The sequence below is a fragment of the Cynoglossus semilaevis genome, chromosome 4 (assembly GCF_000523025.1).
Source record: "Cynoglossus semilaevis isolate Cse_v1.0 chromosome 4, Cse_v1.0, whole genome shotgun sequence".
In the NCBI taxonomy this organism is placed as follows: Eukaryota; Metazoa; Chordata; class Actinopteri; order Pleuronectiformes; family Cynoglossidae; genus Cynoglossus; species Cynoglossus semilaevis.
This window is the reverse complement of record NC_024310.1, coordinates 15,510,600-15,536,084: the sequence shown is the minus strand read 5'-3', so window position 1 is coordinate 15,536,084 and position 25,485 is coordinate 15,510,600. Positions and strand designations below refer to the sequence as shown.

The window sequence follows — 25,485 nt, the reverse complement described above, 5'->3', positions numbered from 1 at the left end:
ATATCTAGACCCGACTTGACATAGCTCCGCCTCTTCATCCTGGTTTGGCGCACGAGCAACCAGTTAAGCCAAGATGCGCGGATAAGAATAGGTCAAAACGCACTACCTCAGTTATTCTATTTTTGTGCAATAACCTCCCAGGGAGTTTTACCTACAGCACACAAGACGGCTCAGGTCCAAACACTGTGACAATTGAACATCAGCCAAGTCATGTCACAATATGATGATGCAGGACAAACTTGACATCATGTCCACTTATTTCTGAAGGTCCCGTTGCAGACTGCAGTGATACCACAGGATGGCAGCAGAGCGTTCATCAGAGCTCACTGTGTTACTCTTCAGTCTCGTTGAGGGGAGACTATTTACTATTTTTGCATGTCTGTGGTAAATAACAGACGGCTGGCTTAAGTTAAGGAGTGATATTAAAATAAGCAATATTAACAATAATACAAATACAATTAATAATAATAATATTTCAGAGGCAAGGTTTCCAAATGTACACATTTATTTTAAAGGAAAGTACAAAATCAAAGCAGAAACAGCTGATATTTACAACACTTTCACAACAACGAGCACTTTCTTTGGTCTTTTTTTTTTCAATTTCATTTTTTTAAAGTCAGGAGACAATCTTAAAGTTGAGGATTAATGAAATTATAACATGCTGAATCCGAGTTTAATTAACTGAATTAATCATCAGAATCCACACTGTTATTGACGTGAGACTGAATCTGCTGAGCAGTGTTTCATTGTTTTACATATTAATACAGAGACACTTTTCTGTTTTCTCAAATAATTTCTATCATTTAACTATGAGAAGCAGCTGCAGGTTTTAATTTTTCACACTTTAGAATAACAAAATAAAATAAAAACAGCTCTACTTTATTTCTTGCTTTAGATAAACTCAGAATTTAAATAACGTATTAATATTGCCAGTCATTCAAGTCATCTTAATAATGTTCATATGTGGTGTTAGGTCAGATTAAGGCCAAGGGTATTCACTTTCATTTTGTAAAATGCAATTGGTGAGATAAAAAGGCTCACACAGACTCTGAAAAGTTCTCAGAAAAAATCAGAAAAATGATACTTAATATTCCACTGTCAAATGAACACTAGAAGAAAATACAAAGTTTGTCTAAAGCAGGGAATTAAAGTTGAAGCTGAGAACAAACAGCAATAGATGAAAAAACTTTCAAAAACAAACTGTTCACAACTGTCTCTGCAGAAGTGACAGGCAGGAGAATGACAAGTCTGCAGAAAGATTCCTGAACAAAGAGATGATCAAACTCTCTCAATGATAACGTACTGATATGGCGATGGTGGGAACTCCACTTAAGAGCAGACACAAAATAGAAGAAAGTCAAACAAAAATAATAAAAAAATAAATATTACGAACAGTAAATCAAAAGTAAAAAAAATCAGGAAACAAAGAAGAATCTGATTTTTCTTTTTCGCTCAGCAATTAATTCCAAATTCATGAACAAGTCAATCATGAGACACTAAAGCAGTGACGTTGTCTACATCCTGGTCTGTCACATGTCAGTCACATGACCATCTACAGTTTGATAACAACTAATGTTACAGTAAAACCTTCAGCCCTTTACTTTTTTAAACAAGTAGCTGTGAAAAAACAAACTTTAGAGTTGAATTAGAAGGAAATAAGATTAGGATCAGGGTCAGTCAAGAGGGCGGAGTCTAAGAGGATATCAACTGAGGAGGCAGGGTCTAAAGACAAAGGTCAGAGGACATCAGATGAGGTTCAGTAAAACAGATGTTGGTACCAGATCTGAAACAGTTCTTCAGGTTGTGATGATGATGATGGTGTTGATGAAGATAAGTGTTTCAGATCCAGAGACTAACACCTGGACTAAAATATCCTCCACAGCAGAAGGAATCGGTTCTAGAACTAATTTTACTCACAAGAACAAATGGAACCCAAAAGATGTGAAATTTACACTTTTCCAGAACTCACTGGAACAAACATGAAATTTGGACAGAAATCAGTGCAGAGCAGTATAAACATCACAACGACAGTTCTTTTTTACTTTTCTTTTTCTTCTGTTTTTTTTTTCTTTTTCTTTTGCAGGAATGTTCAGAGGTGAAAGGAGCGGCTGGAAAGATTCTTTATGAATCCAAATATGAAATATTTTTTCTTCCACATGGACTTCAGAGAGTATGAAGAGAAATGTGCAAAATGTCCACATTCTCACTGTGAAAACAGACAACGAAACATGAGTGAACATCAGTTCATCATCTGTAAACATGATTTGTTTTGTCTCCATCCACACACAACGCTTTTCTTCTAGCATTGCTGCAGTGTCGACCTGACCTTACAGAGTCTCTTTTCTGACCTTTCACATTTCCAGCTGTTCCTTCTTCTACACCTCAGCTTTCTGACTGTTCTCCTCCACCTTTTCTTCCAACTTCTTCTCCTCCTCTGAGGAGCCGTCCTCCTTTTCTCCGGTTTTCCAGCTGCCTTGTCTGTTGAGAGTGGAAACACAGTGTTTTCATCATTGGTGCAGATTTTCTGAACTCTGTGGAGTTTTAAGGTTTATATGGGAAAGCCGATCTGGAAGTACTACACTGCCACCTAGAGGTTCCTACTTTGTTTAGCCGTCAGCTGAATTAAGTTCTTACCAAACTAAAGTACAGGGGCATTACTTATGAAATATTGACCAGATGTACAGACAGAATCTAATGGTAGTACAGTGTAAAAGGAGACGGTGTTCCGGCATCTAAACTTCACAGTTGTTCCCTGGTTCCTCTTCTTAATAAAAATTCTCAATAGGCATATTAGCAGACATTCTGAATGATCGGTGTGACAAGCTACAAAAGGCAGCTGTGGCAGAACAGCCTGAAAAGAAAACTTGTAATAGAACCATATATCTTGAGCTTTTTGGGGATTTTAGGGGAACCTTCCAAAATATGTAAAAAAAAAGTTGTAAGAAACTAAAACGTAACATCGCAAGAACAAGGTCCTCAGTTCATGTAAATCAGAATGTAACGTAAAGATAGAAGGTCGCTTAAGAGATAAAGTGTTCACAGAAGTGAAGTTCTACGACTGGCGGAAGTTCAAATTCACATACTTGGATTTTCTCATGTAGACCCAGTACACCAAAGCCACCACCAGGATGGCGACCAGGAGTCCCACCACCACACCCACCACCAGCTTGGTCTGGTCCTTGTCCTCGGACTGGTCTGGAACAGACAAACAAAAACCAAACACACTGTCATCAAAGCTATCCATAGATCAAAGACAGACCCAGAGCTGATAGGTGTGTGTGTGCGTACGCGCGTGTGCGTGCGTGCGTGTGTGTGTGTGTGTGAGGATGCTGGTCCTGCTCCTCCTCTCACTCCTCATTCACCACAACACATTAATCCTGACTTGACATATAGCACAGATTATTTATTCTAAACCACAGGTTTCACAAAAGTCCACTTAATGAAGAAGGAAAAAAAATTCCTAAAAAATAAATAAAACTCAAAGAAAATCAAATCAATAAGAACGTAATATGTAATGACAAAGAAATAAAAAGTCAGAATATGAACTACATACAAATTGTCCAAAAAAACCCAAATACTACATTATTAAATAAATAATACTTTATCAAAGTACTGAAGAGGAAATCACTTCACACTTACTTTAGATTTGGCAGAACAACATATTTGTTTATCTGAAACAGTGTCTCTAAACCTAGGGTTCATGTACCACTTTTGGTACTTGTCTGACAAATAGTCTAATAATCTTTCTCCTTCAGATACTGATCAGTTTTCAACAATCTTCACTTCAGTAACTAGTGTACTGTAGTACCAGGAGATGGCAGTATTTAAGAGGTGGTACCAGTTTCAGGACCAGATGAAACTATTTTAAGAAACTAAACTGTGATTTTTACTTTCCACAGTCTAGGAAAGGTGACTAGAACTTACCTCGTTTATCCATCCTCACCTCCACAAATACTGAAATCAGATGTGAAAATAAAACATTAACAACGGAGGCAAAAACAAGAACACACACACAGAACATGAACACACCCCGACAATCGGCTGTTCTACTTCAGCATGCAGGAGGAAAGAGGAAGAGGAAAACCAGTATCCAATAAACATTGGACAGTGTGTGTCAGGGTGTGTGTGTGTGTGTGACTGAGAGGGTGAGATTGTGTTTTTGCAGTTTTGTGAATACTTTAGGGGTGTGTATTAGCACAAATCTGGTGATACAGTGTAGACAATACGATATATTGCAATATACTGCAATACTATAGGCACGGTGATATATGGTAAACAAAATAAAATAAATATTAAAAATTGTAATCACTACTGCAGAGAGGAAATAACAGCATAATTGCATTGTAATTGCTAATAAAACGGTATCAATACTTTCTTACACCCTTTGTATATTTATATGTATATAATATATATATATACATTTATATATATAATTATATATATATTTATATATATACTGTATATGTTTGCATGTTTGTGTTTATGTGTGTTTGTAAATAATGAGAAATCACAGAAAAAATATTTCCACCAGGGATCAGCACCACATGAGCATATGAGAGTGAGACAAAGAGAGAGAGAGAGAGAGAGAGAGAGAGAGTACCAGTACCTGAACTGGTTTCTGTCTACACCACTGTCACTGGGTCAGTGGTTGGATTCTCTTGACTAATTATAGCTGACATGCAGACAGATAAAGATGAAGGTCAGGTCAAAAAGCTGGACTAGAGCAGAGAGAGGACACAGAGGACAGGATGTCCATCGTCTGTCCTTCAACTTACAGGACGACACGTTAATGGACCTGGTGTCAGACCCAAACTCATTGGTAACGGTGCAGGATACGGTCAGGTTAGCAGATGGAACCACAGTTAGCTTGTGCGTGACCTTTCCCCTGGTGAAAGAGCTCTCCTCAGGCTGGACACACACACACACACACAGATGAAGAAGAAGAAAATTAACAGTCACAAAATAGACCTCCTATACAGCATTCATTTTCAAGGAAAGGTGAGTGCACCATCACAAATATTCCTCTGGAGGGCAGCAGTTCTTTGTCATAAAGGGAGAAAGTGAATCGTGAAACGAACAAGATGACAGACACGGGGAGGGGGGTGAAAAGAAAGCAGAGGAAGGGGGGGGAAAGAGGAAGCCCAGGTGAGACAGAGAGGAAGAGGGGGAGAGATAGAAGAATAAAGACCAGATGGTAAATTGAAAGAAAGAGAAAAATAAGGAAATGAGGGGACTCTATTGTTATTATTATTATTGTTGTTATTATTATCACCATGCAGTAAGCTACAGTTTCTTCTTTCAAAATATTGACACATTCCATGATACAAGGCACATGGTTGTAGTACTATGTGTGGGTGTGGTGTGAGTGTGTGTGTGGGCTGATTCCAGACACAAAGACACCCTTCTTGCCTACATGACATAGAGAAGAAGTTGTGCCTGTCACTCTGCAGTACTCCGCAGTAAGGACTCTTTAGACTGGACATATTCCTGACATAAATGCATTGATTTGATCAGTAGGTCCAACATTTACCAACTCTCTCCACTTTTTCCAAAACTTTTCTTATGAACCTGAACGTACCGAGGTTCCATTGATGCTCCAGAACACCTCTGGCTTTGGAGAACCTTCAGCTTCACAGACCAGGACTTTGTGTTTTCCGTCTTCACTACGCTGTTTGGACAAATGTCTGATGACAGGAGCTCCTGGAACATGAACAAATCCATAGGGCAGAGACTTTTGGGACTGGTCCATCATTAAAAAAAAAACATAACTTGTGACCTTCACATCTTTACCTTTGACCTGCAGCACAGAGGAGGATTTTCTGGTCAGCTGACCCATGGTGACCACACACTCATAATGCCCCGCATCGGAGAAGCTCAGTTTGGGGAAGTTCGGCTCTGTGTCCAGCATCACATTATCCTGGTGAAAAGAAAACCATCAGTAGAAACAGAAGCAGCGCTCTCTCTTAAACGGACCTCTAATATCAACATGGATACCTTGTACCACGAGACAGAGTAATCTGGCTCAGCAGAAACAATCTGCACAGTATAGTTGAACCACTCGTCTTCTCTTTTCTCAACTGTTCCAGATGGAACCAGACTCACATCCAGGTCTAAAGAAAACAAAAATAGAAGAAGGTTCAGAAGTTCTGTTCAGTTCTTTTTCATCATGTTGTTTTCCTTCATATTTTTATTTCCTCAATTCATACTCCCTTTCGTCCTTCCTACTTTTTGCTACTTCCTGTTGTGGATACAACAAAGTTCTGGAAATTACTGTGGAGTTGAAGCCAGCTTCAGTTTGATGAGGTTCTTTATTTTAGCAACACTACAGTAACAAGCTCAACTTCCTTCTCCTTCCTGTTTCCTTCTCTATATATTTATCCCTCCCTCCTCCTCTAATCTCCTTCTCCTTACAGTTGATGACGATGCTCTTAGAAGCCTCCAGTGTGGGGTCATCGATCAGAGAACACTTGTATTCTCCAGCGTCACTACGTGACACATTGGTAAGGGTGTAGGTGTTTGTGTTTTCCACCTTCACCACGTTTCCCTGTAATCAAACAAATAAACAGGTGAACACAGAGGTGGGTGAGGGAACCCCAGCAGGGGAACCTACGGGAGAACCTATAAATAAAAACTCATGGATCAGACACTGAGAAGCTGCTGGACCTTCAGGTGGAAGAAGAAGCTGCTGGGAGCTGGGTTTCCATCTGCTACACACTTCAGAGTCACGTTGTCTCCTTCAGCCACTGGCTCCTGAGAACCTAGCTCCAGCTCGATGTTCTCTGTTGAGTCTGAGCAGGAGGAGCAAAGGAGTGGTCATGTCAGTTGAGGGACTCACATCAAGTCATCAAGTCATGTGAAGTGAGAGAAGTCAAGTACACAAGAAAGACAGCAAGAAAATCTTATATTAAAAAATAAGTTCTATTTAAAACAAATGTTTTAAGCTGGTTGTGATAAATAATTTGAAGAACACACAGTTTGTTAAACTAACTTAAACCAGTGTTTTTAAGTCCTCAGCCTTGGTGAAGACTGACTGGAGCCTAACATTAACATCAGCACACACTCCAGTATGTACTGGGACACAGCTAATTAAATGCTCATCCTTTTTGTGCTACTGGTCTGCTAACACATCACAACATGCTATCACACTGCTGAAGTTGTCACACTGTGGTCTCCACTTCTTACACCCATTGGACAGTAATAAAAGTCCTGACCAAGTTCACAGAATTAAATTAAATTTCAATTCAAACATGAAACAGGGCTATATATATGGTATTAGTGCCACCTGCAGGCCAGCTCTACATGACCTGATATGACAATGAGCAGGATCAAGTTGTGATTGGTTACTGGTTGAGTCATGTGACCTGGATCATTTGATTTACATGTTGAGTGTTTATGGCATGTTAATTTGGGTGAGTCGTGACCATGTCATGTGACTCACAGGTGACGGTGAAGGAAACAGAAGGCGTTAGCAGCTCGGCTCCACCCTGGTGTTTGCTGACACAGCTGAACTTTGAGTCTGCGTCGTCTTTTCAAACTCCAGAGTAGAGAATGTACTGGAGAGACCTGAGGCCGGGTCCACCTGGACCGAGGTCTGGATGGTGACCCCTGAACACAAGGAAGAAGAAAAATCAGGCAAAGGTGAGCAGAAAAGGTGAGAGAAAGAGAGAGAGAGAGAGAGAGAGAGAACAGCTGACCTTTTTCTCCTGATGTCAGAGGTTCGTTGTTTCTAAACCAGCTGATGTTTGCTGCTGGATTGGCTTCAGTGGCCACACACGTTCCCAGCTGACAAACACATCCAGAAACATAAGAACATCATACCATGATGATGGTGGTTAAATGAAACACACAAAATCATGGTTACAATATGAATGAAAATGAATATTAATAAAACAGTCAAGTGATTCTCTACTGAACCAGTGGGAGACTCTGACTCTGACTGATGAATTTAAAAACTTCAAAAAACACATCCTGGCTCAGAAATATATCAGACAATTTTCTATTTTGAATATTTAGATTTTGGATTTAATTAACTGCACATAGATCCAGAGCTCTTTCCTGTGAGACTACCATAAAAAAGTCATTTCTCAATCTTTTCTCTAATCTGACAGCTGATCTTTTATTCATTAATAATGAGTTAATTAGTTCAAAGAACTCATTAATGCAGGAACAGGAGACTCCTTTTATTCCAGAACCAGGAGTTGAAATGAGACGTTTTATTAAAAAACACACCTTTGTCAGTTTGCCGATCTCCAGTTGTCCTGCCTGTTCAGTGATCTCCAGCTTTGATGGAGTCTCTGGGAAGAAAACAACAAAAACACATTTTCAATACAGTGTAACAGCAGAACACAATAATGAAAATGTAACAGTACTGGCCCTGCTAAAATGACACCCTATATGTCAACATTTGAAGACTTTTTGTTTTTGAATCCTGTTATGTGGTCTGACTGCACTTGACTGATGTAGCTAACGTTAGCTTTGGTTCGCACCAGTACTGTTGTAGCTAACGCTGGCTCTGGTGTGGCACCGGGACTGACCTGATGGTCACAAGAGTTTCACCTGAGTAAAAGTGAAGAGTGAAGAATTTTCTCTGCTGATGATTGATCAGGATAAATTAGGACTCACTGTAAATGATGACATTGACGGGGTACTCCTTGATGTTGGAGCCAACCACAATCATGCAGGTGAAGGTCCTCTGGTCCAACAGTTTGGCTGCAGACAGCAGCAGACTGGAGTTGTCCGCCATGCTGACACGGGTTCTGTATTCATCTGAAGCCAGAACCGACACGTTCTGGTCCAGCTTCTTTACCAGCAAGTCTCCCGAAATCCCCTCCCCAATGACCTGGAGAACACAGAAGGAGTCAGACATTTCTGCTGTGTCAAATGAACAGACTCTAACTGTCCAACTGAAGTCACTGCCCACCTAATGGAACCAGAGGAAAACATCGCTAACTCACTTATTAAATGGTTTGATTAGTTTCAATGTTATTACACATTAATGGTAGAGGTGTGCAGTGGTATGATTCCTTCCCATTGTCTTCCAAAGGTTGTGGGTTCTATACCACCTAGACCTTACTCCAGGTTTAGGGGTTAGGAATGGTGTGTGGTGTTAAAAACTTGCTACGACATCACTATGTGGATTGCTGCGGTGGAGACCTTGCAGCAAGGACTACGAGGGACACCTATGTGCATTTCAGGTGTAGGTAGAACAATGACCTGGAACTAGGACAGTTTGTCATGCAGGAACAAATGAGGGGACTCACATATTTCCACTTGGTGATGAGAACATCCTCTGGTTGAACCTCTCCACTGTTGCAGGGTATCTCCAGGGTTTGTCCGTACTGACCCAGCACGGTCTGCACCGCGTTCACTGTCAGACACAAGAAGGAGTTTGTGTTAGTTCACAGAACCCTCAAACACAGTTCTAATGCTTTTGTTGGTGTTAAGGGTTTAACAATGTATTTTCTGTATATCACTTGAACAAGTGATTCACGGTTAATAACAACAATATTAATAACTTCATAATAAGGAGTGTATTAGAGAAACTACAAGAGAAGAGACGGTGGAATACACTGACGTTATTCTGCTCCTGAGTTAAAATGTATCCAAATTTTATTCAGGTGAATCTTTAGATTAATTTCATCAACAGAAACAAAATAATATACAATAATATTAATTGTAATAAAAACAAAACCATTTCATAAGGTTCATTAAAACAACAGTTTCTGTAAATCATAGGAAAAAATGTTGTGACCTAAATTTGGATGAAAATATCACCATGGAGACAAAGCACTGGGGAGTGGTGTGTGTGTGTGTTTGTGTGTGTGTGTGTGTAAGGCAGAGAGCAGACAAATGAAGTTCTGAGCTGATACAGCTCACAAAAACATCCTTTTTTATGTGAAGGTAAAAAACCTTTTTTGGAACCTTCAGTCAAGCCCATCTGAACTGTCTCTAATCCTCAGTACTTTTGGAATGAGGACAAGTTTTATAAATGAAAGGATGTGACCTCTCTGTGTGTAAAAGTCAAACATAATCTGGAATCAACTTTGAATCACGTTCCTCTGATGTTCCTCCCTCTGGTTTAATCCCTGGTTTTGGTCTTTTTGAACTGTTATTTGAATTGAAGGACACGTTCTGTCTGTGAGCTGTGATGATGTCATTTATACGACACACCTGATGTTCCAGAGAAGACGATCAGACTGAGACCATGTGCTGTTACTGATGATGTAAATCCACTGAGAGGTGATGTTTGTGGATCGCTGTGTCCAGCTTCTATGTACAGTCTACGGTTTGAGGCAGTGACCAGTGGAGGAGGAGCCCAAAGGAACCGATTCCTGCAGGGACACTTTTCCCTTTTCATTCCTCAGATCCATAAAGAAGGATGTGGCTCCTTACTTCATTCATGCTCTCTGTGTGTGTGTGAGACTGAGTGTGAATGAGTGTGAATACCTTTGGAGTGGTTACCATTGTCTGACACAGTCACCCAGTAACGCTGAGTTAGTACCGATGAAAGAAGCAGCGGTGAAGAAGAAAAACTCAGTGAAAATCACTTCATTAAACCTTGTAAATTTAACCTCTTTAATGATGACGACTCTGCCCTCAGGTGGCACCGTTGCTTTCTATGTGCTGGTACTCTAGAAGAACAGGGAACTGATCATTTAGTCAGGATATCTAAGTGGACTGGGCGTGGTTCTCAGAGGACTTAACTTTTCTGTGATTGTTTTTTTATTTTGTGGATTATTTCTAAAGGGACAGAATAACATTAATTTAAGTTCTGCCTAATTAGACAGGCAATAACATTTTGTTTCAGTGAAAATAGGAAATAATACTGGGAACTTTACTGAACAACAAAAAAGTATGACTGTGATGCAACTGGAGGAACTAGAACGTCAATCATTTAGCAGCACTAAGAAATATGGACACTGATACTGCAAAAACCAGTATCAAATAATATTTATAGAAGTACAGGGACCCCTGTGGATTCCAGTACAGGAACAGCGCTCCAGCGGCTCCTCCGGAAAGACAGTACTGAAACCCTGATGTTCTCAAATCATTTGTCTCTTCTCTGAAAGAACAAAATTTAAACCCAGCGCTGCTTCAATTATTAATAGAAGGACAAGGATGAACAGCAGAGAAGTCACAGGAGCTGAGGCTTCCTTTGATTTGACTCTGCGGGAGAGGGAGGGGGGACAAGCAGGAGCAGGAGCAGCGATGGCCTCTTACTGAGATCCTATTGATGAGCATCGGTTCCAGCGCTTATATAAGTTCCCAGTCTGACTGTGGTTGAGTTTGTGAGGATGAAAGGTGGAAAACAAATTGAGAGAAGACTGTTTCCTCTCACAGATAAAGAACATGAAGTGTTTCTGCTGCTGTCGTCCCGCTTGGTTGGTCACTACTTTTACCATCCACCTGCACTCTGGCATCATTTTCTCTAACTTTACCCCAGAGAGCATCACGTGCATCAGGGTGTTTCATTACGTCTCTATGCAGATGACACACGAACTTCCAGCTTTGTCTTCTCTCACTGATGCTTGTCCAGGTGCAGAAAGAAGACATCTTAGTGAGGAATTCCAAACACCTCTTATCCCAACATGCTTCCCATCTCACAAGGATTCACCAACTGGCCCCACCTCCAGACCTGGTTCCTTACATTTAAGTCTCTCAGGTACTAGTACCAATGGTCCACTCCATCACCACCTGCACCATATAGCAACAGCAGGACCCAAATATATACAAGGTAGGACAAAGATTATATATGTAAATAAATCATCTTTGTTGGAAAATTATTTTCATCTCAAACTCATCCGAGCTGAGCCTGAAGTTGGAGCTTCTTCACAGACACCAGCATTGACAAAAGCCTTTCTGTGTAAAAGCTCCTTTAGATTCAGACTCACTTCATGTGTCACCATCTGCTGCCAGGACACAGAGAGGTTTCTGAAGCCATGGAGAGTGGCCCCGGGTGTTGTTGACCCCCTGAATCTCACTGCAAACTTAAGAATGGTCCATTTATGAGGAGAGCTGTTCAAGACAAAAGCTTTATTCTGCGGAAGCGTTCCCCACAGGCTGCAGTGTTGTCCTTCATCGTCCTGCCGGAGGGTCCGGGCTGTTTTATCTCAGGACTTTTTTATCACTGATTCCCATCTGCACAGAGTCAGAGATGTTTAAAAGTTTGTTTTAGAGCCAGATCTGTAGAAATGTGTTTTTATATGTTTAGAAAATACGATTAATAATGAATGAAACAAAAACTCTCCATCTCTACTGATTTGTTTGATTAAATTGTGTCTTTGATTTATTTCTGCTTTTAATTTTATGTATTAATGTTTACTTATTATTATCACTATTTACACGTGTTAAGATTCTCTTCATTTTCATGTTTACTTGTGTCCATTTATCTGATATTTCTATGGTAAATTTAATTGAATCAACTTTGACTTTCTTTTCCAAAATGTGTGTGTTACATTCAGTTACTTTTTATTTACATTTTTTTAAACGTAATTGATTATTGATCATCATTGTTAGAAACATATCTGGACTGGTTAGAAAATTCAGAGACAAAAAAGAATTGATGTTCTGACTAGGGATGTCCGATAATAAAGGCCGACCGATATTATCAGCACAATATTAGCATAATTATGTAATATGTGTAAAAATAACAAAAACCGTTAACGAAAACCTGACGTAATATGTGTAAAAATAACAAAAACCGATAACGAAAACCTGACAACGCAATGCTTGGGTTCCGTCAAATGACGTGTGATCTAAAAATAGGAGAAGGTGGAGGAGGTTGAGGAAGAGGAAGATAAGGTAAAAGAGGAGGAGGAGAAGAAACAGCAGCAGATTTCTGTTGAGTCTATATTCCAGACCATAGACCAGGGAGTGTGATGACTGTTATAATTAACACTGATCTGCAGCAAAAACACAGAAACAACTCCTTGTAAGTACCAGGAAGTGGGCACAGTACCAAGAACTATATACATCTTCATCACAGCGGTAGTTTGGGCCGCTAGTGTCAGACACAGGAAGTGGAATCTTTAAACTTTGATTTTGTCTCTTTATATTTTACCAAAATACGTGACCAGGGAAAAGAACAGAAAAAAGTGGAGACCTGCCAGTGTCAGCAGCAGGAACAGGAACAGGAACACAGCAGGTGCAGCTGCAGCTTCACTGCTGCTGCTTTTCCACCTGTCAAGCTGCTGTAGTTACCTGCTGAGTGAGACGCTGCTACTCTGGATCTTCTGTGATCATCTCAGCAGCAGCAGCAGATGGAGGTGTGGACAGCATCCGTCAGAACCTGTGCAGACCTGCTGCTGCCGCTGCTGAGATGATCGGGTTTCTGGTTTTATGGAGACAAAGACCAGGACAGACAGAGTCTGGAGAAGAAGGTGGTTCCTCCTGCCTTCAGGTGGTTTCAGATGCTCCTCTGATTAATGACCTGACGACAGACAACTGATGTTCCTGGGAGAATTCTTCTACAGCTGTGTTTACACAGAAAAGTTCAGAAGTACACACTACAAAGTATAGTTACTACCAAATACAAAAACTTCACAACAAAGTTCTCACAACCTTAACCACAAATGAGTAAATAAGTAATCCTGACAATAAGTTGAGGATAGAAGCACAACTTAGAATTATCCAAACAAACGTGGATATTCCTTTACGTCAACACCCACGAGCTAGCCCAACCAGCTAGGCTAATAAACTGTAGAACATTATCCCTGGGATTATAAACACAATAATAATCAAGACTTGCTACTGTTTAGCAATAAATGCTAAGACCGATCCAAAAAACGGAACATAAATTCATTAATTGTAAATTAAATTGAGCCCAGTGACGGCTAACAGGCAGTTCAGCATGTGGGTCAGAAAATGTCTGTTGTGTTCAGTTTCCATGAGGCTGAAAGTTGAGCTGCAGGAGAAAATAAATCGATGTTGTAGGTATTTTTCAAGGTTTGGATGTGAGACAGATGGACAGAACAAAGACAACTGATAATGAGAATGATAACGATGATGACAATGATAATGACAGTTGGTCTAAATGACTCTGCCCTCGGGCCTTTGTAGAAATTGATCTTAGGGTAAAATCATTAGTTGTTAAAATGGTTCTGCTGGTTCCACTCCGGCACTCGCCCGTCTCTTAAAAACTCTCATAAATCCTTTCAGCAGATGAGCTGCTTTTAGCAGCAGAAATCACCTCCATTACAGTGTGCATTATTCATGTGAGAGCCGTGGGGAGGGGTGTGCTGGGCCACCCCAGAGAGAGAGAGTCGTCTGTGAAGATGGTTGAGGACCTGAGGCTAGAACTTCCATTAACCTCAGTTGTCCATTAAAGACACAAGTGCTTTTACTGAGGTTCCTGCTGCTCCATTAACAGGCACTGATGAAGAGGACGATGATGGAGAGCAGTGAAGATGATGTCATTCACTCATTCATCAACAGCAGCACCCCCCAATCATTCATTCACCTCTGTGTCCGCAGGTCACAGTTTCTCATCAGCAACAAGAAAAATGTTGAAAACTTCACAAATCAGGACAAAATGTCCAAAAATACTTAAATTAAAGGAACATCAGACAAGAGATACAAGAAACAGTTCCAAGGACCGTTCACACTGAGCTGAAAGAACTCAAAATGGAACAGGTACTAAATGTTTTCTGTACGGTTTTACCTGGACTGTCTTTTGACGAAAGTCCTTCAGAACTCACTCATTAGTGAGAAGCGCCATATGGAACATCTCCACCATCTGCTGCTCTTCACTGACCTGCGCCTCCAAACCTTTATCTCATTATCATTTCTCATCTAAATAATTCAAACATTTAATTACAGTCTAGGAAACAGTCACAGACCCTCAGGGAAACTGTACCAGGACTATCAGTTTCTTCATCAGAAAATGTCTTAATATACTATCACATATTACATTTTATTTTTAAATATAGTTTATGTATTATTATTTACTTAAATGTATTTGTTGATATTTGTATTTATTTCAATCATTAGAACCAGAGCTTAGATGTATAAAAAAGTAAGATGAAGAAGTATGATTTTGTGGAATTAAATGAGATCATATCTATTTAAATTGGTTAATAATAAAATCCATATGGATATTTTGTAATTTGTACCTGCAACTAATGCAGATGCTGAAATGTGATTCATCAGGCTTTTTAATAGTCAGACAGTCTAGACATTTAACTTTAACAAAACAGAAGAGTTAGTCTACACAGAAATTAAGGTAAACAGAATGTATGGTTTCAAAGATTCTGCTGCCGTTCAGTGAAGACACAGCTGAGTTTGGACTCTTTGTCTGTAGTCTTTTGTCCTTGTCTGATCTGTCCAGACTAGTTCTGCGTCCGACCTCAGCGTGGATATAATTCAGCAGATGTCACTGTCGTCTCAGGCGCGCTGGCCTTTTAAAGCAGAATAATTTCATTAGTGGAGCCTGTATTATATTTTCTTCGTCCACACTGGCAGCAGGAGCAGACATTCATCAGGGTAAGTGCTTTTAGTGGTTTGGACGCAGAGTCGCTCGGCTTAAACCACAACCTGAGCCTGGTTTATGTCCCCAGAGTCTGTGACAAATCTGAGCAACAAAAGCTTCAATGCTTCGCAGTAAAAACAACAAATAGCAGTAAACCAGTAAATATAGCACTCTCTGATGAGGCTACATGACAGGAGAAGGACAGGTTTGTCTTTAGGAAATGTTTGCTCGCTGATGGGGAACATAAACATTGACTTTTAGTCAATAAAAGTGGAGAGATTTGACAGCTGACTTAGATACACTTGTATAATTCAGCAGTAAAGCTGTGTTCACCTGCACTCAGTTTGGACCAGGTCCAGTCAAAGTCTGCAGGGACCAGCAGCTGTTACTGCTGCTTCAGTCTGGGACAGATGGACAGACGTTGGATGTCAGCACAGACACAAAGACTGGACTCTGTAACAACCAGTGAGGAATGTGAAGACTGTGGTCAAACAGAGACAAGTGTCCATTCTGAGGATTTTTCCACAGAATGATAAAGTGCTGTAGAACCAACAGAGGAACCCATTCAGAAAAGACACCCAAGTCTCTGGGCCTCAGCTCTATCTTCTGTTAGAGTTTGACCTTAGGGCCTCAGATTCATCTTTCACCTCTAACAAAAGCTGCAGTTTTTTCTCTCTGAGCTGAAACAAAAAAAAAAACTCCTGCAGTCTGAGAAGGAGACAGAAGTAAAGGCCAGGAATCAGAGTTTGAGTGGAAAAGTCTTGATGAGTGAAAAGTCACGTCTAAAACATTAGACTTTAACACAATGAGTCTAGATGATGGTTCAAATGTTACCTAGATGTTGTGAAACATCTTTGGTAAAACAATAGGAATAATTTCAAAGTCAACCACAAATGTTTAACAAACATCAAAACTACCACCCAAAAAACAAGCAATGATGACCCAGAAGAGAACCATCATGAGTTATTTTGGAAAAAGATATTAAAAACAAAAACTTCAAAGATATAAAGAAAATGTCAACATTCCAAAAAGGGGACCAAGAATTAGCCAAAAAGCTATAAACCACGGATGTTAAAGCTAAATTTTGTTGGACAAAAATTCTGAAAGTTTAAAATCAATCTTCATTCAATCATTTCTATTATGTTCAATTTCAGGGAGAAAGATGATACACAGTCTCCTGATTGAATTATATTTAATTAAATTCCTAGGAAAACAAAGAAAATTCTCTGGGCCGGGAGAGGAGCAGCAGCAGCAGCAGCAGCAGCAGCAGCAGCAGCAGCAGCAGGATAATAGTCATGACGATCATCGTGACACTTAACGGAGGAGAATTCATTAAAAAAACAGGAGCAACGACAACAAGGAGAATTCAGACAAAGATCCAGGGTCTAGTTAGAGATGGGAGTGGCCTCAGGCTTTTCAAATGAGGCAGGAGGAGAAGGAGGAGGCACACCCCACCCTCCACCCCTGCTGTCAGGTGGCTGATGGGAAATAAAGGGACAGGGACGACAGCAGCAGCAGCAGCAGCAGAGGGGCGTGTGCTGCTCCATATTAATGACAAAGACAGAAGAAGAAGTCCAAGTCTTCACCATTATCAAGGCGATGAGCTCATTTGTTTAAAAACAGAAAGTCTCCCTGCCTGACAATACAACGTCAGCAGGAGTTCAGAGGAGGAGGTGAAGACTGTGTCCATGACAAAAGACAGAAAACAACCTGAGTCCAAATGAGGACCAGATCAGGAGCAGCAGCAGCAGCAGCAGCAGCAGCAGCAGCGGTGGAGGAGAAAACTTTCATACATCTGAATGGGTCTGTGTGTGAATAAAAAGAGTCAGAGTTACAGCCTCAGACTCCTGCTGACCCCTCAGAGCTGAAACAACACACACCCTGCTGCTCCTCCCTCCTCCACTCACTACTGTTTTATTTTATTGCAGGGACAATCAGTGTTTACTAGTATAATAAAGAACATTGATAACAATGGGACCAACTGCAGGAAAGTTCTAGGGGAAGGAACTAAGTGCTTTGAGTTCAACTGGATTTATTGGATGTGAACTACGACTAGTGAAAACTATGAGAGAACAAAAAAATAATGTTTCCATGGAGAGAAGAGAAGATGAGCAACAACACAGTTAAACGGTCAGAACAGGAAACTTGTTGGGTCAGAGCTGGTCAGTGTTAGCCCTAATGTGATATATGTGTATTATCAGTTAGCTAAAGGGTAGCTATACCTTAGCAGAAATGCCTAAAGTTAATCAAGAACAGATGAAGAATCACAAATCCGGCCTGATCCGGCCACTGACTGAACTGTTGTTCCACATTAACTGACAAACTGCTTCCAACAACTGAACAAACAAACAGAGTCGTAAACAAACACATTTCACAGTCAACTGACCCCTGCACCCTCCTACAAAGACAAACCAAAGATCAGCAGCAGCCCACTTCAGCTGTCTCTCTCTCTGTGTGTGTGTGTGTGTGTGTGTGTGTTAGCAACAATCACATGAACTAAAAGTTATCTTCCATTCTGCTTGGAATTTACTAAACGTTACTGAGTGTAATATTTCTCAAAAGGTCAGAGGTCACAACAGGTTCCCAGGAAACACAGGTCATGGGACCTGAACTGATGATGTCACCTGAAGTACATGATGTTCACCAACAGGAACACCTTAAAATCTAACAAGAGTAAAAGTAACAAAAAAATACGAATTAAAAAAAGTTCAAGTAAATAAAACCAAAAGACAAACCAGAGAAAGATAAAGGTGAGACTAAAAGTATTTTTTAATCCAAAGGATGATAACATCCCATAACGTTGAACATAATTCAAATATTTTCATTTTGGTTTGTGATGGATCCGACAACTGGATGAACGAATCACATTAATGATGAGAAATAAAGGTGTTTGTGTTTCACTAAAGAGCTTAACACAGACAGAGGACAGGCGGAGACGTTGGACACCAGTCCACAAGACAGAGCAGTAGATGAGGAAAAGACGAGGAGGTGTGGAGCCTGGGTGGGGCTGCTGAAGCAGCTCTGAGAACACTAAGAGCTGAGTTTTTCCTCTTTAGGAGGGTGAGGTTTAGGGGGAAGGGTGGAAACAAGTGACATGTGACCACAAAAACCAGACGATATCCTGGTCCCGGTTTGCGGTGTTTGTTCAGAGGGAAGAGAACAAGTCTGAACTTTCAAGATCCAGCAGCTGCCGTTGGTGCTAAAGCTTCAGCTTCATTAACATGTTCAAAGTAAACATTTTCTATATGAAAATTTTCACCACAGTTTCTGAAGACGTTGACTTTACTTTACACAGATTTCAACATCTTCCTGGTGTGTGAGTTTCAGTTAAGTGTAAACATGATCCTAATCACACACAGGGAGAACAGGTAAAATCCATACAGGAAGACCAGTGATTGGAGCTAGGGATTGAACCACTGACTTTTTTGCTGTAAGGCTAGAGCACTAACCACTCTGGCCATCAGACAAGATAAACCTTCCATCCAGCTTTCCAAGTCTTTTCAAACTTCTGGGATGCCGTCAGCACAGACACATGGTGGTCCACATGGTTCTAACACAAACATCTCCAAGCACTGATGGATTTAAACCTGCACTCTGGGCTATGACAGACCTGACCAACACTGCACCACCACCTAACTACACCCACATATCAAAGAAGACACCCAAGAAACCAGGACAATTTAAAGGAACATTTTGTTGACGTCGCCTCGTCAGTAGATTGCAAACACAAACAACTGTTTTCTTTTTTTTTACTTCCTGTCACAAACAGCTGATTGATGTAGATTTGACGACAAAATCAGAGGTTTGCTCCTCCTCCTTCACCTGCCCATCATCTCCACCACAGAAACATGTTTCTTCCTTCCAGCTCCGACCTCTCGTCTGACCACACCAACGAGGAAAAGTCTGATCTAAGGTGTAATTACCAGAAGCGACCTGACTGCTGCGCTCTGCACCAAACCCTTCATTACAGTGGTAGATGGGAAGTGCTCTGCGTCATCATCGTGATGTCAGCGAGCCAGAGGATGGGAGTGATGTGATGATGAGCTCACTGCCTCGCCCATGGGGAGGGAGCGCATGAAAATTTTGTCTCATGGAATAAAATTAAGAAGAAAAAAAGTCAGGAAAAAAAAATCAACTTCACTGATATTAGTTGAAAAAAAATACGGATTTTGAGGTTTTGGTCATGTGACGTAAAGAATCACTTTTTAAAAATATTCTTTTTTTGATGTACCTAAACTGCAGCTAACTGTTAACATCAAACTAACTACTAACTGATAACTTTTAGCTTACTTTGCTTTAGAACCCTAATGTATTTGTATTTATTTGTTTGTTTGTTTGTTTTTTTCTGTTTTTACAGCTGCAGAACTACTCTTTTACTACTCTACTGCTTTCAAACCTCTAACCTATAACCACCACTGACTATTATTTCAGCTGTCACTCTTTTTGCATCAGTACAGCTAACTATTAACAATTACTTTAAGATTGTTTTTCTCTTTTAGAATTCAAACAATACAAACTCTCAGTCTTAACTGATTTTTGAGGGAGACCAGATAGATTTGAACAGTTTGATAGTTAGACAGATGGGGGGAAGAAAGGGGGCGCCGCACTGTTTTAAGTCATGTGTAAGAAAGACCAGTGGCAAACAAACAAAGTTAAAGACTGAAAGGAGCAGTGAAGACGGTTCATGTTTCAGAAAAAAAAACCCACACAACGTCAACTTGAAAACCAGTAGGAACGGGTTTTTTCTACAAATAAGGGGGAAAAAAACAATAGTAAAGAACAGAGAGGAGGAAAAGGTTCTCAGCAGTGGTTCAGACACCGGCTGTTGGTGCAGACAGGAGAGAAGATGCAGCTGGCACTGGGTCAGACTTACCGCTGCTGTGAAGGAGCAGGAGGAAGAAGAGAAGTTCCATCATCATCCTCATCATCTTCATCACTGTACGTGCCACTCCCTCAGATCCTCAGCTTCACTTCTACACCTGCAGCACTTTTTCGGTTCCTCGGAAGGTGGATCAAAATAAAACGGGTCCTAAAGGGATTAGAGAGGGAGTCACTTCAGTCTCGGATCTGGTTCTCCTTCTGTTCTCACGTGCTTCACCAACAGGGACACACAGTTTCTGAAGAAACAGGTGAATGAGTGTGAGGGAGAGAGAGACAGATTGGGAGGAGGGAGGGAGAGAAGAGGAAACAGAGGGAGGAGATTTTTTTAACTCCACCCACCACAAAGACAGACAGACACACAAAGACCCACACTGGTTTCCCTGGTTTCTCTATAATGGACTTCATCAGTTAAATGAACTTTAAAATGTCCGACTGGGCTCCTGTAGCTCCTGTAGCTCATTGAGCACGTGTGTCTTTTTACGTGTTGTTTCTTCTTTCGTCTTTTGTCAACAGAACAGCTAAAAGAACACAGTCTAAAGATTTTACAGAGTGTGTTACTATAGGCTACTTCAAAAATTAAATCAATTCAAATCGAACAATACAAGTTGTTCAAAGTAGGCTACTACTGTTGGCTGATGCAAAATTAGACCAACAGAAAAATCAATATTAACTAGAGGAATTATGCAAAATTAGATGAAAACTGCAAAAAATGTATCACATAATTTCCATAATTAGAGTTGGGGGTTGGTGTTTCTCAGACATTGTTGGAGGTGTACAGCTTCACAGAACACCAGGTGGCTCTGAACTACATGATACCATCACAGTGGTCAGTTCTGCAGACATTACTGTCAGTATAACAGTCTGGTTTTAGTTAAACTGGTATGGTTACATTAGTTTAACTAGACTGACCTGCTTATATTGGTTTTAAAATTGTAGGTTTTTCCATATTTAAGGTTTTATTCACATGTCTGTTACTGTCCAAAATCCTATGAACAGATCCACACTGAATACATGAGGCCAGATCATGTGTAGAGACAGAGAGAGTTTTATTTGTTGTTAAACTGAATCACTTTCTCAGCTGAACTGGTATGAATACTGACTGGGTGATTTCACTGGTTACTAAAATGAATATTCTTGGCTGTAATTGTGCAGATGTTTTAATATGGTGTTGATAGAAATCAGCATTTTGGAAAGACATAAATCACACACACACACACACACACACAAATGAAGAAACCCCTCCCTTCTTTCTATTCTTAAGACCTGTTTCAAACTCACCCCCTGTGTCTCGACTCTCATTCAACGTCTTCACTCTCGTCCCCACCCTGATCAACCCTCCCCCCTCCAAACACACACACGGAGTCACACACAATGGAAGAGGCTGAACCTAAAACCTGAAACTGCTTTAGAAAAGCTCACATTAGCAGGAAAATAGAAATCTGACCACAGTCTGATTAACATTTCTGAGAACCACAGTTTTTTCTTTGCCTTTTTTTGGTTCGGATTTAGGAAAAAAAACTATACATTTAGACTCGAATGACAAGTCTAAAATAATTTTGGGACAAGAGCTGAGAACATTGCAGGATAACACATAAGCGATTAAAAAAAAAAATCAAATCATTATTGGCCAACCGGTAACACAGGTGTGCCCAGAAAAGACTGAACGGAACATAGTGCTGGTTTCTCCCTTGACGAACACAGATCAAACTCTTGTTTATACAACTACATATACTACTACTCTCTCCTGTTCACCTGTCTAGAAACTAGACCACACCTTGCGGGAATAACAGGAACAGATGAGCAGAGAGATGGAAACACAAGTTAATGATAATTGGACCTGAGGGGAAAGTGTGCACGACAATGAACAGGAATAAACAGAAAACAGAAATAATATCAGTTTAGTTCTGAATCTGAAGAGTGTCACTTTTATTTGCCCTGTGGTCTTCAGGCACAGATGGTGTCCAACTCAGGTAGACTCTGTGTTTTAAACTAAAGCTGAGCTGCTAGCTTTTGGAATTTTAGTAAACATACTGTACGTCAGTTCATTATTGATTCTCAATGAATATCATTAACATTCAATTAAGGTTTTTGTTTGTGTGTTAGATACAGAAAAAAAATCAGTGACTCACACATACAAATGAGCCTTTGGTCCACTACTGCCTCCTGTGGTCAGGTTATGTCACTGGGGCAGACCGGAACCAAGGATTTCAAATAGTGAAGTCTGAAAATAACACATTTAAACCAAGTTATTGTGGCAACAGTTGACAGGAATACAAAATATTAAAAAGCCATGTGTTTGGAAGTTAATAAGAAGTCAGTTATCAATATCACCTGTTGATCCATTCACACACACCTGTAGTGTCTTTGTCTGGCCTGCAGTCCAAATCTAGAATGAAAAATGGTTGAACTTTTAGAAAGGATCTCAATGTTCCAGAACATTCTGACTGTGGTTCTAGAAAAGACTCTAGTTTCACTGTTTCTGACAAAACACTGATTTTTTATTTTTATACACAAAGCACAAGAATATATATGTAGATGTAAAGCTGTGTGTGTGTGTGTGTGTGTGTGTGTGTGTACAACATCTCTTCCAACCGATGTCAGAACACAAACACTTGTCACTTCTTTGATTAAACAAAAATCCGTGGGAGCTCCTACATTTCCTCCACTGTGACACCTCAATGTTGCTCATATATTATTCTGTGTGTGCTTGTGTGTGTGTTTGATCTCCTTCTGCAGATTGACAGAGAAAAATAAAACTATAAATAGAAAAGATAAAAATCAACCTGAGCTTCAGCTTCAGTCGTGTCATTATAAAACACCATAAAAAAAAAGCAAAAACCAAAATCAGGACATGAAGTTTGAGCAGAAGTCAAACTGACTCCAACTAACACTTAAAAGTCTTCTCCAAGTCGAAGGACTCTTTTCAGGTGCAGATACTGTTTTTCTACATTAATGTCCTATTTACAGTCATCTTCTACCATGTTCTAGTCTTTGTGTTTTCTTTATGAATTTCCATTATTCTTGATCTTCTTCACAGCCGTCCTAAAGTTTCTTCTCTATGTTCTTATATTTCTGAAGATCTTTGCCATCTACCCCCTGATTCATATTATGATGAGATCAAAGTCTTTCCCACAGTCTTATTTTGAATATTCTTATGATCTTCTATCTAACTGTACACAATCTCTTTGAGGATGTTTTTCCACATTTTCTAATGATTTCTAAAGTCCTGGTCTTCACTAAAGTCTGTGGAAAACCAGACTAATGACTCTGACATTTCTAGAGAAGAGAAGATCTAGTTAATGGGCAGCCGTCCAGTTCTGACCTGCAGGACAGCTGTGGATCAATAATGGCTTCATTAGTTAATCCGACTGAGTGAGTGTGAGCAGCCACTGGTCGATGAACAGTTACCGCTCTTTCCTGAAGACTCTGTCTTCATTGATTTTCTTTTTCTCTAAGGAATCTTAACTTTTACTTTCCAAACAATCCTCACTGTTAGAGTCGGCACAGAAGCAGAGCCTTTGTTCACTGAAAAAGCTTCTTAAAGAAAAATGTGTCTGATGCTGGTACCTGTGTCAGTCTGATGATGATGAGCAAAAGCTATTTATACTGAAAACAACCTCAACAGAGTGAAGCTGTTCAAATAGACACCGTCAGCTGATGAGAACATGGTGATACTGTAGTAATGTCTAATAAAATAAAAGACAGAAGTATGAGATACTGCAGGACAAAAGACTGAAAGAATTATTAGGGCAAACGTTAAATACATCACACTGACGTGAGAAGTGATGTCTCTGTCCTGTCCTCAGGTCAAAGGTCAGCTCTTTTAAGTCTTATAGACATGTCATTGACTACAACCTGATCACCTCTATGACTATTTAATTCACAACCAGCTGTTAACACAGATCACAGTCTGATCTTCTCACACCTTCCTAAAACTTGTTGAAGCTCAGCTTCAATGGGAGTCAATGGGACAGCACGAGTTAGCTTTTTTCACTATTGGATACATGAAAGCTGGTCTTCTGCATGATGTTTGGCATTTAGGACGCAGAAGAAATCTTTATTGACTACTTTAGAAAAATCAGTGTGTCATTTCCTGTGTCAGTCTGTGTGGAGTTAGTAAGAGAGGTCTAGAGACAGACTGTTGTCTGCTGTTAGTCTATAGTGATTAAGAGAAGAGAAGAGAACAGCTGGTCTGGAAGAGCCACAGAGAAGTATTTGCAAAAGAACAAAAAATATAATTTGGCCTGAAATACCTGGGCCTTAATTGGCTTCACTGATTTCACAGAACAATAGCCAGCACTGATTAAATTACAAGTTTGAAAAGGTGTAACCAGAGATTGCTCTCAGGTTTAGTTGTCAGACAAACAGACAGACAGAACTCTCAGACTTGAGGATGTGAACATGATTCCCAATCCTGATGTTTGGCCAGGATTGTTTTTCTCAGAGTTTTTTTTTTCTAGAGTCAGCACAAACCAGATTGACCTACATTTTTTCATTTTTGGTCAAACTTTTGAAGGATGGACTGTAAACACTTGAGTTTGTGGACTTTTTAACTCCTTGGTTTTTTGCAGGGTCAGCGGGTGCTGAGCTGAAAGGTGCTGACACAGAGGGAGTCTCCATGAGATCATGAAACACATTCATCCCGTCAGACCTGGGGCTCAAACCACTGAGCTTTTTTCTATAAAGCAAGAAAACTAACCTCCATCAACTCATGTTTAGATTAAATTAAAAGCCTTATTTTGAGCATTCATGACTTTTCTAATCTAAATAAATGTTCTCATGACCTTCTGATCCCCACAATCTTCCAGATTATTCTGACCTCATGAAAACCTACAGACAGAAGTCAGTCAGAAACTCAGGTCTGTCTGCTCTAATTTCTTCTGCCTCAGCCCCAGGGCCAACAAGCCACAGATTTGACAATCACTGCTGTTGTCGCCGACACACGATTATATGCAGTAATTAGCTCCACCCATGTTGACAGCAAACAAAACACCTGCAAACAAAAACTTTGCGTTATCATCACAATAATCTCACAGTTGTCCCTCTTTTCTGTGCTCGCACCACTGTTTTCCTCCTTCTGTCACCTCCTGCTGAGTTCATTACACTGTGACCTCAGCATCAGGAGGGCAGGGGGAGGA

At 40.2% G+C, this 25,485-nt stretch overlaps 1 protein-coding gene across 1 annotated transcript in view; it reads right to left on the bottom strand.

Moving 5' to 3' along the window:
* Nucleotides 1–615: 615 nt before the first annotated feature.
* The window catches only part of LOC103378364 (CD166 antigen homolog A-like), a 26,313-nt gene continuing 1,443 nt past the window's right edge, over nucleotides 616–25,485 (bottom strand). The window contains 19 exon segments of the mRNA XM_008309556.3: nucleotides 616–2,206; nucleotides 2,349–2,478; nucleotides 3,084–3,195; nucleotides 3,925–3,954; nucleotides 4,776–4,908; nucleotides 5,579–5,700; nucleotides 5,791–5,917; nucleotides 5,995–6,110; nucleotides 6,412–6,544; nucleotides 6,664–6,788; nucleotides 7,439–7,531; nucleotides 7,534–7,605; nucleotides 7,695–7,782; nucleotides 8,230–8,294; nucleotides 8,623–8,839; nucleotides 9,261–9,367; nucleotides 20,340–20,495; nucleotides 22,477–22,568; nucleotides 22,679–22,733. Coding sequence (XP_008307778.1) covers nucleotides 2,376–2,478; nucleotides 3,084–3,195; nucleotides 3,925–3,954; nucleotides 4,776–4,908; nucleotides 5,579–5,700; nucleotides 5,791–5,917; nucleotides 5,995–6,110; nucleotides 6,412–6,544; nucleotides 6,664–6,788; nucleotides 7,439–7,531; nucleotides 7,534–7,605; nucleotides 7,695–7,782; nucleotides 8,230–8,294; nucleotides 8,623–8,839; nucleotides 9,261–9,367; nucleotides 20,340–20,400 — 1,704 coding nt within the window. The 5' untranslated portion in view covers nucleotides 20,401–20,495; nucleotides 22,477–22,568; nucleotides 22,679–22,733 and the 3' untranslated portion in view covers nucleotides 616–2,206; nucleotides 2,349–2,375.